General features: G+C 35.0%; 2 protein-coding genes across 5 annotated transcripts; both read left to right on the forward strand.

The window, feature by feature from the left end:
• Positions 1–37: 37 nt before the first annotated feature.
• LOC113654240 (protein FAM237A-like) lies at positions 38–3,751 on the forward strand. The gene is made up of 2 exons (XM_027164260.2): positions 38–2,782; positions 3,522–3,751. The coding sequence occupies exons 1-2, from the start codon at positions 2,383–2,385 to the stop codon at positions 3,626–3,628; spliced, it is 507 nt and encodes a 168-aa protein (XP_027020061.1). The 5' UTR covers positions 38–2,382; the 3' UTR covers positions 3,629–3,751.
• A 2,949-nt stretch (positions 3,752–6,700) lies between these two features.
• On the forward strand, positions 6,701–14,182 carry casp10 (caspase 10, apoptosis-related cysteine peptidase). Of its 4 annotated transcripts, none has more exons than XM_027164236.2 (12): positions 6,701–6,885; positions 8,641–8,921; positions 9,105–9,210; positions 9,540–9,675; positions 10,730–10,812; positions 10,941–10,968; positions 11,048–11,109; positions 11,204–11,231; positions 11,360–11,469; positions 11,569–11,680; positions 12,166–12,679; positions 13,224–14,182. In XM_027164236.2, the coding sequence occupies exons 2-12, from the start codon at positions 8,662–8,664 to the stop codon at positions 13,375–13,377; spliced, it is 1,593 nt and encodes a 530-aa protein (XP_027020037.1). In that variant the 5' UTR covers positions 6,701–6,885; positions 8,641–8,661; the 3' UTR covers positions 13,378–14,182. The 4 variants fall into 4 exon arrangements, with proteins under 4 accessions (XP_027020037.1, XP_027020035.1, XP_027020034.1 ...); XM_027164234.2 differs by lacking the exon at positions 6,701–6,885 and adding an exon at positions 6,949–7,421 and having other exon boundaries at positions 8,644–8,921; positions 13,224–14,178; XM_027164233.2 differs by lacking the exon at positions 6,701–6,885 and adding an exon at positions 6,950–7,421 and having other exon boundaries at positions 13,224–14,178.
• The last annotated feature ends 24 nt before the right edge of the window (positions 14,183–14,206 follow it).

The following is a 14,206-nucleotide window of genomic DNA, read 5'->3' on the forward strand; positions in this document are numbered from 1 at the left end:
ATCTGGATCTTTTTCTTTCTTTTCCAGAAAGAACTGAATAAAACATCCAAATAAATATGAGTTAATAGATCATTACACAAAGAATAAGTCCTGTATTCAAATACAAAAGGTGCTTTAACGATGTTTCACGACAGTACTAGAAATCTATGAGATGAGATTTGTGAAAGAGGTCGCATTACAAAGAGGCTTGATACAAAGTGCCACCATGTAACCACCCATGTGGCTATGTCTTTGCTCCCTGTCCTATATTATAATGTATTTTCCAAGTCACACAAATAAGAAAATATTATAGTAGACAATGTACTCAATCTACTGTAGTTCCACACATTTTATGTGTGTCGTAATTTTCTTTCCAGTAATATGGGATGTGGTAGCCAATTTTTAAGATGTTAATCCTAGTGGTTAAGATGTTAAGCCTTGTGGATGTTAAGCCTAGTGGTTAAGATGTTGGACTAATGATTGGAAGGTCGTGAGTTCGAATCTCAGGTCCACCAAACTGCCACTGCTGGGCCCTTGAGCAAGGCCCTTATCGCTCAGTTGTATAAATTTAAATAAAATATAAGTCACTCTGGATAAGAGAGGCTGTAAATGTAATAACAGTGACCTTATCATTTGCTGTAAAATTGAATGAATGAAAATTCAGTGTTTTAGCCCATTCAGACATTTATGACAGGATAAAGGGGGCTGTACACGCGTGGCAATACGACTTCTAATGCACCGTTTAGAGGCTTTCTAGTCCGATGCTCGCGTCCTCGTCCTTATTCGGTAATTACGCATCCATCACTCATTCATGTGGCATTTTGCTAAAAGCATTAGTGCGACATACACGTGTGCGGTTTAAGGCAGAAGAGCGCAAAAGCCAGAGGGGGGCTTTCACTACCTTCTGCTCTTAATTGCGCACTTACTGCCTCACTCTGCGGGACACAAGCGGGGAATCTATCTCATTCACACATTCAACGTGTGAACTTTGCATCGTAAAAGAAGTAACTCCTGGTAAACAGCTACGGCAAAATTCATGCCCTTACGTATCAAAGAGAAGCTTCATTTCCTATGTTGTGTTCTATAGCTTACGTACGCGTACACGCCACACCCGCACACTACAGGACACGGGCCTGGTTCTAGGGTATATAAATAAATATATAGTGTAGTGTATATGTAGTGTACGGGTATATATACATATATTTACTGTAGTGTATATGTAGTGTACGGGTGTGTGTGTATATATATTTATCAGGGATTTTCGATTAGCTTGACATGGATGCCAGTTCGGCTTGCAGTATGGAGGAGGACACAACAACATTATATATTATTGTGTGTGTGTGTGTGTGTGTGTGTGTGTGTGTGTGTGTGTGTGTGTGTGTGTGTGTGTGTGTGTGTGTGTGTGTGTTTGTGTAGTTATAGGGCATATCATATATAACCATCGCGGGTGTGGCATGTACGAGTAAATAGAACCTATAGAACCACGCAGAAGGACAACATTTCAAATATATATAAGGAGAGAGAGAGAGACAGAGAATATCATACATCTGATTAACTTGCAGCCTGCAATAAATATTTTTTTTCGCACAGTTTAGAAACTTACAATTACTGGAATTTTACACTGTATAACTCAAAATATTCACACACTGCGGTGACTCAATAAGTAATTTCATAAATATTTTTTTCATTCTGTTAGATAATTTATTTTAAGGCTTAAATGCTAAAGCAATATCTAAAGTTGATAGCACTATGACTTTGGTGCTCGTCTCCATCAGCCTGAGCACAACATCCCTGTTAAGCACTGAGGGCTTTTAATACTGTGACCACCCCCTTAATGAAACTGAGGTTGTAACAGATGTGCACAAACAAATCCTGTCAGTATACAGTGACAACTCAAAGGTAAGCGATTCTTCTTTTTTGTCTCTATACATAATTCCAGCAGTAATTTATAGATGTAATATATTGTAAATGTGAATATTTTAATGTGAAAACCTCGATATTAACATTATTGTATATATTAACATTATTTATAAAGTGCATACATTTTTTTTACTGTGTATTTTACAGTATTCACATACGAACTAATGGAGTTTTACTTAATAGCTAAATTCTTTAATTTCGAAAACATTTTTAAGGCTCAGTTTGTATCCGGTGGCTTTTTGCGCAAACGAACCCCTTAAATAATAATAATAAAAAAAAAGCTTATAATTATAATGCTCAGAGCTCAAAGTTTCCAGAGAATATTTCTAATGCTTTGTTTGTTTGTTTGTTTTTTTAAATATATTTTTCTATATTTTTAAAATATTTTTCCCGATAATTGTTGACCAAATTTCAGGTCTAATAGTTGACACTTGGAGTTGTTAGTAAACTTTCAGGACTAATAGCTGACCCTGACACTGGCTAATGTACAAATTACTTTCTCAGATAATGGATGACGTAGTGCTGCGCGCTCGTCTGGTCCTGATGCTGCTCATGTTGGTGCACGCGCAGGATCAAAGCTTGGGTCACGTGGATCCGTTAACGCTCAGCCGCGCTGACCCGCGCTGTTGGGAAAGCGCTTCTGTGGTGCTGCTGGAGATGCGCACGCCGAGAATCGCGCACACGGTGCCTGACTTCTGGGATCTCATGGTGTTTCTGAAAGCCTCGGACAACCGGAAACACGGCGCCCTGTTTTGGGACCTGGCACAAGTCTTCTGGGACCTTTACGTGGACTGCATCAGGTCCCGAAACCATGGGCTTGGGAGGCGACACAGCATTCGGACAAAAAGGCGTCTCATGGTCGCGCGCTCTCTCTCTGCGGACAGTAAGTACTACTAGAACATCCTGAACTACACTTGAGTTATGAAACGTGACTAATTAGGCATAATTGATATATTGTGACACAGTATAGACGAACAGAGTAATGTTATATGAATCTTAAGTCAATTTTAATACAACTAACCTCTGGTTGCTTTAATGCCTGATTATAGGAAAAGTTATAGTTTGTTGTTTTTTTTTCCCACTAAGATTTGGCAGAATACCTATTCCTTTATTTTTGATTGCGAGAAACAATATTTAGTGATTAATTTTACTGTTTTAAAAAATATTTTTTGCATATTTGTTCCTTTTGCCAAATTTACATTTCCCCCTGGACCTTAGCAAACATTTTGGCTATAGTTTTTTTTTTTAAGGGCAATTGTTCCTCTATGTAAACTTTATTTTAAAAGTATTCATTATTGGGCCTCCTTTTACCAAATGGCAATTCAGATTTTGAGCTTCCAAGTGAATACACCTGATTACACCCGTCTAATATGAGTAGATGCAAATGTAAATGTAGCTAACATGAGTGCCTAAAATGGAACAACTATGTACAAAATACAAAAGAAAGAAAGATGGATAAATAAATAAACAAACAAACAAACAAACAAACAAACATAATCACAAAATTACATCCTTTGTATCATTTTCAAAAACAAGGAAAAGGCTGAGATTAATTCTGTTAAAGTTTACTAATATCTTGTTTTTTTTTTCTGACAAAAACTGGTTTTGTCTGTTCCTTCTAGAGTCCTTTGTGCAAGAGTCACAGAACCATTTTTCGAAGTTAAAGGAGTTTACTCAAGATTGGTTTCAAATACAGGTGCAGCAGGATGGATCTCACAGCTTGCAGTGATGCTTATCCCAAAACCAATGCTTCAAATGCTTCAAATTTTACAATTTTAATCATTAAGGAAAAAATGAAATTAAATATTTTTACCAATGGCAACTTTTTTCTGTTTAATAAAATAATTTGCACCACTTATTTAGCCTGAAGAAGTTTTTTTCTCCCATTTTGTTTTAATGTTGATTACGCAAGTGTTTTAATTCAGACTAATCCCATCGAACATTGGTCATTATTTGGCCAGCTGCACGCAATGTGTGCATGGGCTGTCTCATGCAAAACACAAATTGTGGGTTGTCTGCGGGAAGCCCATGCACTAGCATGCCCATGAACGTGCATGAATCCCACATAGAGTCATTGTGGATTAGCTGTCATTAGACCAAACACTTTTATTCCCCACTAGCAGCTTGTTCCCATAAATTTTGGTTTAGACCAAACACTTTTATTCCCCACTAGCAGCTTGTTCCCATAAATTTTGGTTTGGCAGGATGACATAGCCTCAAACAGTATTAGCTTGAGGGTCACTTCACTTACTCTTCACTTTGTGCTATGGGCTACTATCTAGTGATGTGCAGTTCTTCTTTTCACCAGTAGTGCAATAATAACTACAGGTACATGGAAGCAAAGCTAACTTTTGGCACATCTGTGGAACATCTGGAAAGGTGAGCAGATCAATCTAAATTTCAGCTTCTATCTTTCTATTTGAAAAGACAAACTTGGTCAAAGAGGATATTTCAACAAAATGTAAAATTTATGGACAGAATGAACTTTTTGTGAAATATACAATAAAATCAACCGCTGATTGAATGCCCTTATAGACAGGTCACCAAAGTTATCCCTTCATAACTGTTTTATTGTATTGTTATTTTGTTTTTTTTTTGTTTTTGTATTTAGTATCTTATGCCCACAAAACAAAGAAGATGCCTCATCGGATATTCTCATAGGTTTATCTGTAATACTGTTACCCACAATACTCTATTACTCTATTAAACTTTTTTTGCAGCAAATGCCCATGATTGTCAGGAGTTTTAGAACAGGTAAAACATCACTGAAAGAAGTGAAAGGTCTGACTCTATCCCTTCACTTTCAGGTTTTTTTGTTTTTTGTTTTTTTGACTGATAAGCTAAAATTGATGTTAAAAGTAGTTTAAACAGTTAATACTTGGATCATTTGTTGTATATCTAGAATGTTTATTCATATAAACTTTACTGAGATTAGAAAGTTTGCTTAATGTAGGTTCTTTACCAACAGCAACTGAACATGGAACATGGATAATAGAAATGCAACAATTACTGTGGGACATTTTTATTTTATCTTTTAACATTAATGTGCTCAACATTTACTAAGGAGATAATTTATCACCTCAAGTTACAAAACATTTTGCTTGCTCATGGATGAAGCATCCATTAATTTTATTCACATATCCTACATATTCTACATATTCTACAGATTAGAAGGGAACATAGCAAATAGCCAAAACTGAGACAATAGCCCTCTGTGACAAAGCACAGTGCATAAGAAAATGATGAAAAAGCCTGCTGTTTTAATTGCCACAAATCATTCACCAATTCTGCCCATGCTACAAGGCATTGGTCTATATGAGGCCCCATAAGATATAGTGGCAAGTCTGATGACTGCGTTATAGTCATCAGATGGAACCCTATCATGACTACCTTATACAATCTGAGCCCTTAGTTTTATAGTAGCACTTTTTAAATGAACCAGGTTTTTAAATGGGTTTAAAAAGATTTTTGCCTTAAATGTAGACAAACCAATGTTAGATTTAAGCCATAGCTTTTATGTTGGCTTTAGACAGTCGTGTGAAAATTTTTAATATTTGTTTACAAATCTGTAATCTTTTTTTTTTTAAATTTGTCTTAAAACTTTAGCATCCACTTGCACAGTAGTGAGGGTCACAGCATTATGGCAATCACCTAGCACCACCTGAGCATCCAAGTTGGACAGTATATATCAACCACCAGGAATATCCTAGAAAAGACTTGGAATTTCATAGCAACCACAATTGTCCCACACACAAATCCCAGTTTAGAGCCCAACAGAAAGTAAAAACATACGGTGAGCACAGGAATAATTACAACTAAAGTTAGCAGGATATCTACACAAGGCGGTGTATAAGAAAAGCTCAGAGGATCACTAATGACACCAGCCACCCATCCCACAGACTGCTCTCTCTGCTCCCCTCAGGAAGACGTCTCCGCAGCATCCGATCCCGCACCAGTCGACTGAGGGATAGCTTTTTCCCTCAGGCTATCAGACTAATTAACAGCCATAATTAACACAGCCTACAGCATACTTCCACAACATGGTATGCTACACACTGCACTCTGACTTCAACAGTTCAACAGTGGACTATACACACACACTGCATTTAATTTAATATAATAATCTCTATCTATCTATCTATCTATCTATCTATCTATCTATCTATCTATATATATATATATATATATATATATATATATATATATATATATAATGTGAAGTGCATTGTAAATATGTCTTGTAGTACACTGTGTGTACTGACTATGTATGAGCACATTGCATCTTTTCCACATTTGCACATTTCACCTGGTAATGAGCATTTTGTACATTTTTCACTTGTATGTAAATTATTCTTAATTTCTGTTTCTTAACTACTGTATGTAAATGGTTCTGCAATTTCTCAAGAATTTTACTCACCATGGCACATGTGCTGTGGTGATGTGACAATAAAGGTGACTTGACTTTACTTGACTTGATAAGATGATAGTAGTGATGGTGGATATGAACAGAAAATGAGATCGGATGTATAGCTATAGTTATTTCCAACATACAAATAGCATGACAAGAATAGTAAAACAAGGATGACAGGGAAACAAAGTTTCATCCGGGAGAGAGAATCTGAACGGGGCCCAGAGGAATGAAAAAAAAAAGAGGGATACAAAAGGTTGTCAAATCGTCAAACAGAATTTTAATCTTTTAATCTTGTGTGTCTGGACATTCAAAAACAACTTAAAAAAACCATTTAAAATTTTTTTTAAACAATTAAAAAAAATGGAATCGTACATCTTCTTAAATCAAGGGAACTATTATAAAATTGAACTATCACTCAACACAACTCATAAACACATTAAACACATAGCCCCGCCTCTTTTGCTCGTTTTCATGCATTCAAAATTTATCATGTGTTGTCTTTGACGCCGAAGCTTACTTTTGATTGCCACAAGGATCCACCAATAGGAGGACAGAAAGACATACCCGGAAACAAAGTAAGCACACAAAGCCTTAAACAACTACATATACACAGCTTGCTACTTGCTTATAGTGTTAAAAAAAAACAACAACTTTGAAATAAAATTTGAATAAATAAAAACAAAAATACATGTGACAGGGGTGGCTGGATAAACCTAGCAGATAAACAAAGTGCTATGGTCTTTCTTCTAATACTCAGACTAAACAAAACCAATGTGGATAAAAAATGTGAATCTTTTATAAATTACATGGACATCTATAACTAGCCTCAATAGTGCGTTAAACCGATTAGCGTGTAACAAAGTGTGACAAACCGTGTAGCACGTAAACACCGCCCTGTAGAGACACTGCCCCTCCTTTAGTGTAACACTTTCGCTTTGGCTTTAGACACAAACTACACTCATTTTTAACCGTTTTTGACCCTGCACTTTTCTGCTCCTGAATCCCACAAATCGACCCGAAGCGGTTAAAAACTTCTGTTTTCTGGCGAAAACATAAAAAAAACGTCTTCCTGGTTGATCTAACAGGCCAATAATCTTCCCTCATGGAAGAGGTAAGAGTAGGATCAATACTTACTTGAGTTTTAAGACAAGAACCAAAAGAAGTAGAAAAGGAAAAACTAATACGGGTGTCTTTCATACGCACTGATTTTCCTAGTAATATTTTTATTTTTATTATTGAGTTTTTCTTATACTACCATATTAGGACATGGGCTGATTTTCGGGCACCAATCAGTGAAATAAATCTCATTATGTTTTACGCAGTTTTATTCTGCCTTTGTAGATAAAAGTTATGAAGTGTTAGACTTTAAGTCAGTCACCCAGAACCATATTACTGGAGAAATGTGGATTCTAACTTGTTAAGGCAGTAGTTTACAGCAGTAACAACTATACCATGGTTTAGAAAGTCTAATATTGTCTAATTTTATTACCAAGTGTTTAAATGTAATATGAACAGATTAAGAATAAAAAACTTGTTAATGTGAAGTTATATCATTTAATTCGTACAACAGCAGTGTTACACAGTATTAAAACACATTAACGTTTTTCTTAAGTGACGAAAACAAAATCAATCAAGTAAATATTGTTGCATACTAAGTAAAATGCCTAGGTGAGGTTTTACATTTCCTTTTATTATGGAGTTAAAAACACAGTTACAGGTAAATAAAAGGCATCATTAATTAAGTTCCTAAACATGTCCACTGTCCTCTTACTGTATTTTAAGACTGACTGAATTTATAGGAACCATCTATCTTTGTCATAATTAAACGGTTAACTTCTTCAAATGTTTAGAAATAAATCAGTATGCTTATTTTGTACAGTAATACACAGTAATATAGCCTTACAAATAATAAAACACTCGCCAAAGTCATGCTTCTTCCATCAAGATTTTTGTCTTAGCTTTAAGACCGATACTGATCATTCCTTTAGATATCAAGTGAATCACATTGTTTCTTTCATGGAAGAACATTACAATGGTGCACTAACTTACATATCTACATTCACTTGAAATTTTGTTCAAATGGAAATAAAAGTTGAGTAATAATTTTCGTACTAATAATAATCTTATATAATATCTTCTGGGAGATGCCTTTGTCATTTCATAGAAACCACTTGCTTGTTGAATAAAAGTAACTTTAAGTCAGAATTTGCCAGGGGTATGAATAATGTACATGTAATAATGTTTACGCCTCAGTCACATTCACTTTTCTTTTTTCCAGTGAAGTGTCTTGTCATGTACTGTGTTATGTCAAGTCTTCTTGTTTTTCTTAGCAGGTGCTAGAATTCCAGAAAATGCTGGTCCGTGTTCAGGAATCCTTGAGCAAAAATGAGGTGCTGGAGCTTGTGTTCCTCTGCTCTGAAATGCTCAAGAAAGATCTCAGCAGTGTGGTCACTGCCAGAGATCTGTTTCTGCTGCTGCAGGATCATAACCTGCTATATCCTGAAGATTCATCTCTACTTGTTGAGCTGCTAAAGATAATCAAACATGAAAAACTTATCCGAGAGCTGGGATTAAATTCAAAACTCTCATGCAGCCGGGTTTCCCCATACAGGTTAGTGCAGTGGTTTGGTATTTTCTTGTCAAATAATGTCCACAATGGTTTGTATCTCTCACTGGTTAATGAATAGAAGCAACCTAATAGAGATTTTTTTTTAACTAATCATCTTTTTTTGAGGTTTCCTTCCTGAAAACAAAATGCTGATTTCTGAAATTATGATTTCTCTTAAAAATTTAGGCAGATGTTGTATAAATTGTCAGACAACATCTCAGATGATGATCTAAAGACCGTTAAATTTATGCTATACCAGAGTTTACCCCGCAAGAAACTACAGCAAGATCTGGTAAGAGTGTACCAATGTAAATTCTAATCCATACAGTGGTGTGAATCCCACTTCCTGATATTTTTTTGCATGTTTGTCACATTTTGGATTTTGTTTTCCCTTCATTTAAAAACTGCATGTTTTGTTTACTTGTGTTATCTTCGACTAATATTTAAATTTGAAACATTATGGTGTGACAAACATGCAAAAAAATACAAAATCAGGAAGGGTCAAACACTTTTTCACACCACTGTATATTTATTATACTTTAATTATAGTGTTTATTAAACAAAAATATTGTTACAGTGCTGATCTCAATACTGTGCAATGAAGTAAAAAATTATTTACAGACACTGCTGCAGTTGTTTCTGGAGATGGAGAAGAATGGCTGCCTTAGTGCTGATAACACCAACACAATAGAAAGCATTATTGGAGATTTATTTCCTTTTTTAAAGAAAATAATCAGATCGTATCAAATGGAGGATGGTGAGTAACATAATAGCATAATTACATAAACTAATTAATATCACAATAGTTTTTAGCATTGATTTTTGCATAATTCTCAGTCACCCAACAAGAGTGAAGGTTTTCGTGATCAAATTGTACAAAATCTTTAGAATAAAAGAGAAAAATAGGTTTCTTTTATAAAGAACAAAAACACAATTAGATCTACTTCTTGAATGTTCTTGTGCATAGCTGAGAAATGACACATACAGTATGCCTACATACTCGCACACAACACAAATAGGCATTTAGCATGGAATTAATAACTCGTGATAATGTAATTAAATAACTTTGCACTTGCACTTAAACTCATGTTGTAACAGTGTGCTTGTTGAGTATGGAATTAATTAATACCAATCATTTTTGAGCCATTCATAACCAATCACAAATGGGAAATCGGGAATAGCAGCAGGACTGGGTTTCAGCAAGGATACTCAATCTTACACACAGTAAATAGAATGAAAGTTAGTACCTCTTTTCTGTCACATAGAAAGTCTATGAAAAGTCCTTGTCTCAGCTTTCACAACATTTATCAATAACCACATTGTAGGTTTCAGCTCTATAATTAAACGACAGCCTCTTCTAACCTTAAGTGTATTTATCTAAGTCTGATTGGAAAATCATGCTCAAACTTCACTACTGTGCTAAGCAGAACTGCTACACAACAGTGTACACATTTCACTACCATACACTGCACTACCTAAAAACATGTGGTCTTTACATGTTATTTGTTTTGTTAAGACTTTTCAGTATATTATACTGCTTCTAGGTTGGAGCCTATTCTGATCAGGTAACTGTTTTTTTATAGGACAAGCAAATAATTATTGATTTAAAAAAAAGGATAGCTACTGTATATATTAAAGCTATATGTGAATTGAATTAGAAAACGTTTTTGCTCCAGTGGTCTTGTGTGTAGTGTGTACATGCCTGCTTGCATGTAGGCTACATGTAAATAATCTAAATAATACTGTTTTTGAATATTTTTCTTTTCATCTACCTGAAAAGTTTAACCCTTATTTTGTTGTTATTAATTTAGTAGGTTCTAGTGTTCCTGAAGAAGTGAAATGCAGGGGCAAGTCTGATTCCCAGGACACTTCAGTAAACAATAATATAGTTCAGGTATTATTTTAGCGTCATTATTTTCACATCTTTTTACATTTTGACTATATGACCCCTATTCTTGAGAAGTATCTCTTTATGTGTTCCTAATTTTATTTTGTTTTATTTACATTGTTCAATGCCGTTAGCCTGAGGACAGGGCCACATACGGTAAAGGTACAATTTCACATTAAGCTCAATGCTATCATAATAATTTTGCTGAGTTTTTCTGATATTAATGAGATTCTTGGTGTAGATTTTGTGTCTTCTGAAGATCTGTTGCCCCCCTCATATTTTAGCCAGCCACAGTCCACTGAGGTTAGTTTACACACCAGGAGAGATTCAGGAGAGAAAATTTATAATAAACCTTCTATAGATTAATAACAAGGTTCATATTTTGTTTACTTCACAGACAGGCTCAGTGCAGACTTCTGTCTCAGGTAAAGAGTGAAAGCCTAAAACACTGCAAAATGCCACACAGCATATACAGCATGCAAATTTTGTATATTTTGTATTATTTGGTAAGCACACTTGGCTATCTGTTTGTACTCTGTCATATGACCTCCAGGAGATGTTGTACAGGCACAGTTTGCTTCCTTGAATATTACTGAAACTCCAAACCTCGCCCAAGGTGGCAGGATCCTGAGCTATCCTGAACCTAACCAAAATAACCCATTGGTAACTTTCTCTCCTTTAGTAATTTTATAGTTTTGCAGTTTGTGTGATGTGTGTGTCTCGGTCTGGGATGACAGCTTGCTGTACTTTGTTCTTGATAAGGTGGAGCAATATGACATGAGTGGAGATTGCAGAGGCTTCGCCTTGATCATCAACAACCATGACTTCTCAAATTCGAGTTTAAAGAACAGAGATGGGACAGACGTAGATAAGAGTAAGCACACAATTATAATAAACTGAAGATCTAAGATTAAGATTTTCTTCCAATTAGCAGAACTCCAATTACCAAAAAATTAGTACAAGAAAATCTAAAGCTTAAAATTATTATATTATATATAATATGTCTAGAAATAGGCTTAATAATCTTAAATTTGGTGGAGTGTAAACTTTTTTAAAAGTATTCTAAAATATTCAGTAGATTTTAACTTTTTTTTTTGCAGTGCATCATTTTTCTTTATCTGATGCCATGTTTTGTTTTACATTTATTTACATTATTTGGCAGACAATCTTATCCACAGAAACTTACATTTTTAAGTAATTTTATAAGGTTAGTGCCTTAACCACTAATCTACCACATCCCCACTATCATATTCACAAAGATCTTCTTGAACTGAAAGAACAACTAAGCAGTATAATGCTTTAAAGCTTACTTCAACATGTATTCTCTGTGTGTGATTGTTTGTGTTTGTGTTTTTACAGGGATTTTAGTTTCTGTGTTAGAATGGCTGGGGTTTAAAATTGTGATAAAGCAGGACTGTAGTAAGGAGAGCATGCTGATTGCTCTGGATGACCTGAGCACCCAAGATCACACTCAGGCGGACTGTGTGGTATGCTGTGTGCTGACTCATGGCTATGAGGGTGGTCTGTATGGGGTGGATGGCGAGAGAGTCTTGATAAAGGACCTGATGAAGAGGCTGGATGGCAGTTGTTGCCCCTCCCTCTTACAAAAACCCAAGCTCTTCTTTATCCAGGCCTGTCAGGGTGATAGAGAACAGAACATAGCCTACCTTCAATCGGATGGTTCTAACAACACAACAGACACAGAGATGGGTTTCTTCTGTGATGCTGAAGTGCCCAGACCAACCATACCGGTAGGGGCTGACTACCTAGTGGCCTTGGCGACAGTGCCAGGCTACGTCTCATTCAGGGAGAGAACCAGAGGAACCTGGTTTATACAGTCACTGTGTGAGAAACTTAAACAGTTTGTGCCAAGGTAAGCATACACATTCTACATCATGTTGTACTCTGTAGTTGATCACTTTTGGGATATATGTTCTTTAACCAAAGACGTTAAAGACTGACCAAACATGAATAAAATTCTGCAAGAATGTCTAGCGCGTCATTTCACTATAGAACATTATAGAGGACGACATTTAGCAAAGGTGGTGTGACAAACCAACTGTGTTAAATATTTTTTCAATATTTTCAATAATCAATAATTAGGAAAACATTCAATCTGTAATATTGCAATTCTAGATTTGGTTTCATTAAAAAAAAACATGAAATTTGAAATATATCTTGCTCTGTCATGCAGCTTAATAAGACTATAAGAAATAATATTATGACTTGCCAGTGATACTTGTATAACTACATTATCTACCTGTGATGTCATTTTTATTACTCAACAAAATAGAATTTTTTCGTTATCTACAGATATTACACAGTCATTAGAAGATGATGAAAATAATAAAGAGCAATAACTCATACGTTACTTTGTTATATATTTATAACTGTTGATTTTTATTTTCTATATGTAGTGGTATCGATCTGCTATCCATCCTTACTGAAGTAAACAAAGAAGTGAGCAAGAAAGCTGACAAAGGTGGATTGAGGAAGCAGATGCCACAGCCAGAATTCACCCTGACTAAGAGAGTAGTGTTCCCTATACCAAAAACCCCTCCGCCCATTTAATTATCATTAAGCTGAAATTTCATCTGGATTGCCGTGTGTATATTGCTGTAAATGGTAATACATTAATTGTAATGTCATACTGAAACCTTTAGGAACTGTCTTTTTTAGAAACTATTAAAGTTATCTAGTATGTATTTTTATATATAGATATTTTAAGACAGGATGAATGAGCACACCTTTGACCTATTCTTAAAGAAATAAAAGCAGCAGACATGTGCCATACTTGAACTTTTAATTTACTTTCTTTTACATTACATTTGATATCATTACACTAAAATGTGAAAAAGTTACCAAATATTAGGGGATTAACGATATTACAAATTTGAAGAGTTGATTCTTTATTATGTTTGCTATTTCTATGGAGAACGATATAAAATATTTTACAAATATATATTTTTATATTGGATACTTACAGTATATTTCTGCCATGATCAGTAATGTCAGTAAACATCATAGTTAAAAACTGTCATACTTTTAACCTACTGTATGTGCCTATGTTAGCCAGTATCCATAGGTTTAGGCTTCTTATATTAGTTCTCATTTGAATGCAGGCAGAGCTGATAAAGTTTCATTGTAAAGAAAGATGTTGGGATACTTGTGAATATTTCAACTGCTTTAAGATACCTATTGTAAAGTATAAATGTAAATGTCTGCTTGTTTTTATAATTATTATTTTCTACTTTTTCCCCGTTCTTTTCTGTTATATTAGATTTGTTGTTTAAAAATGAATTAAACACACTCCAGTTCTAAGGCTGAGCTCAAGTTACTGTATATTGTGGAGTTTTGCATGTGCTTCCCATGTCAGGATAAAATGTTTACTGAAGATGAA

This window comes from Tachysurus fulvidraco, chromosome 6 (assembly GCF_022655615.1).
Source record: "Tachysurus fulvidraco isolate hzauxx_2018 chromosome 6, HZAU_PFXX_2.0, whole genome shotgun sequence".
NCBI classification, from domain to species: Eukaryota; Metazoa; Chordata; class Actinopteri; order Siluriformes; family Bagridae; genus Tachysurus; species Tachysurus fulvidraco.

What these genes read in the sequence shown, in the direction of transcription:
- LOC113654240 (XM_027164260.2), top strand. Translation starts at nt 2,383, where the DNA reads ATGTACAAATTACTTTCTCAGATAATGGATGACGTAGTGCTGCGCGCT. An exon ending in GCGCTCTCTCTCTGCGGACA is followed by an intron (nt 2,783 to 3,521) that starts GTAAGTACTACT and finishes TGTTCCTTCTAG; the next exon opens with AGTCCTTTGTGCAAGAGTCA.
- casp10 (XM_027164233.2), top strand. An exon ending in ATCGTATCAAATGGAGGATG is followed by an intron (nt 9,676 to 10,729) that starts GTGAGTAACATA and finishes TTATTAATTTAG; the next exon opens with TAGGTTCTAGTGTTCCTGAA. An exon ending in CTTAAACAGTTTGTGCCAAG is followed by an intron (nt 12,680 to 13,223) that starts GTAAGCATACAC and finishes TTCTATATGTAG; the next exon opens with TGGTATCGATCTGCTATCCA.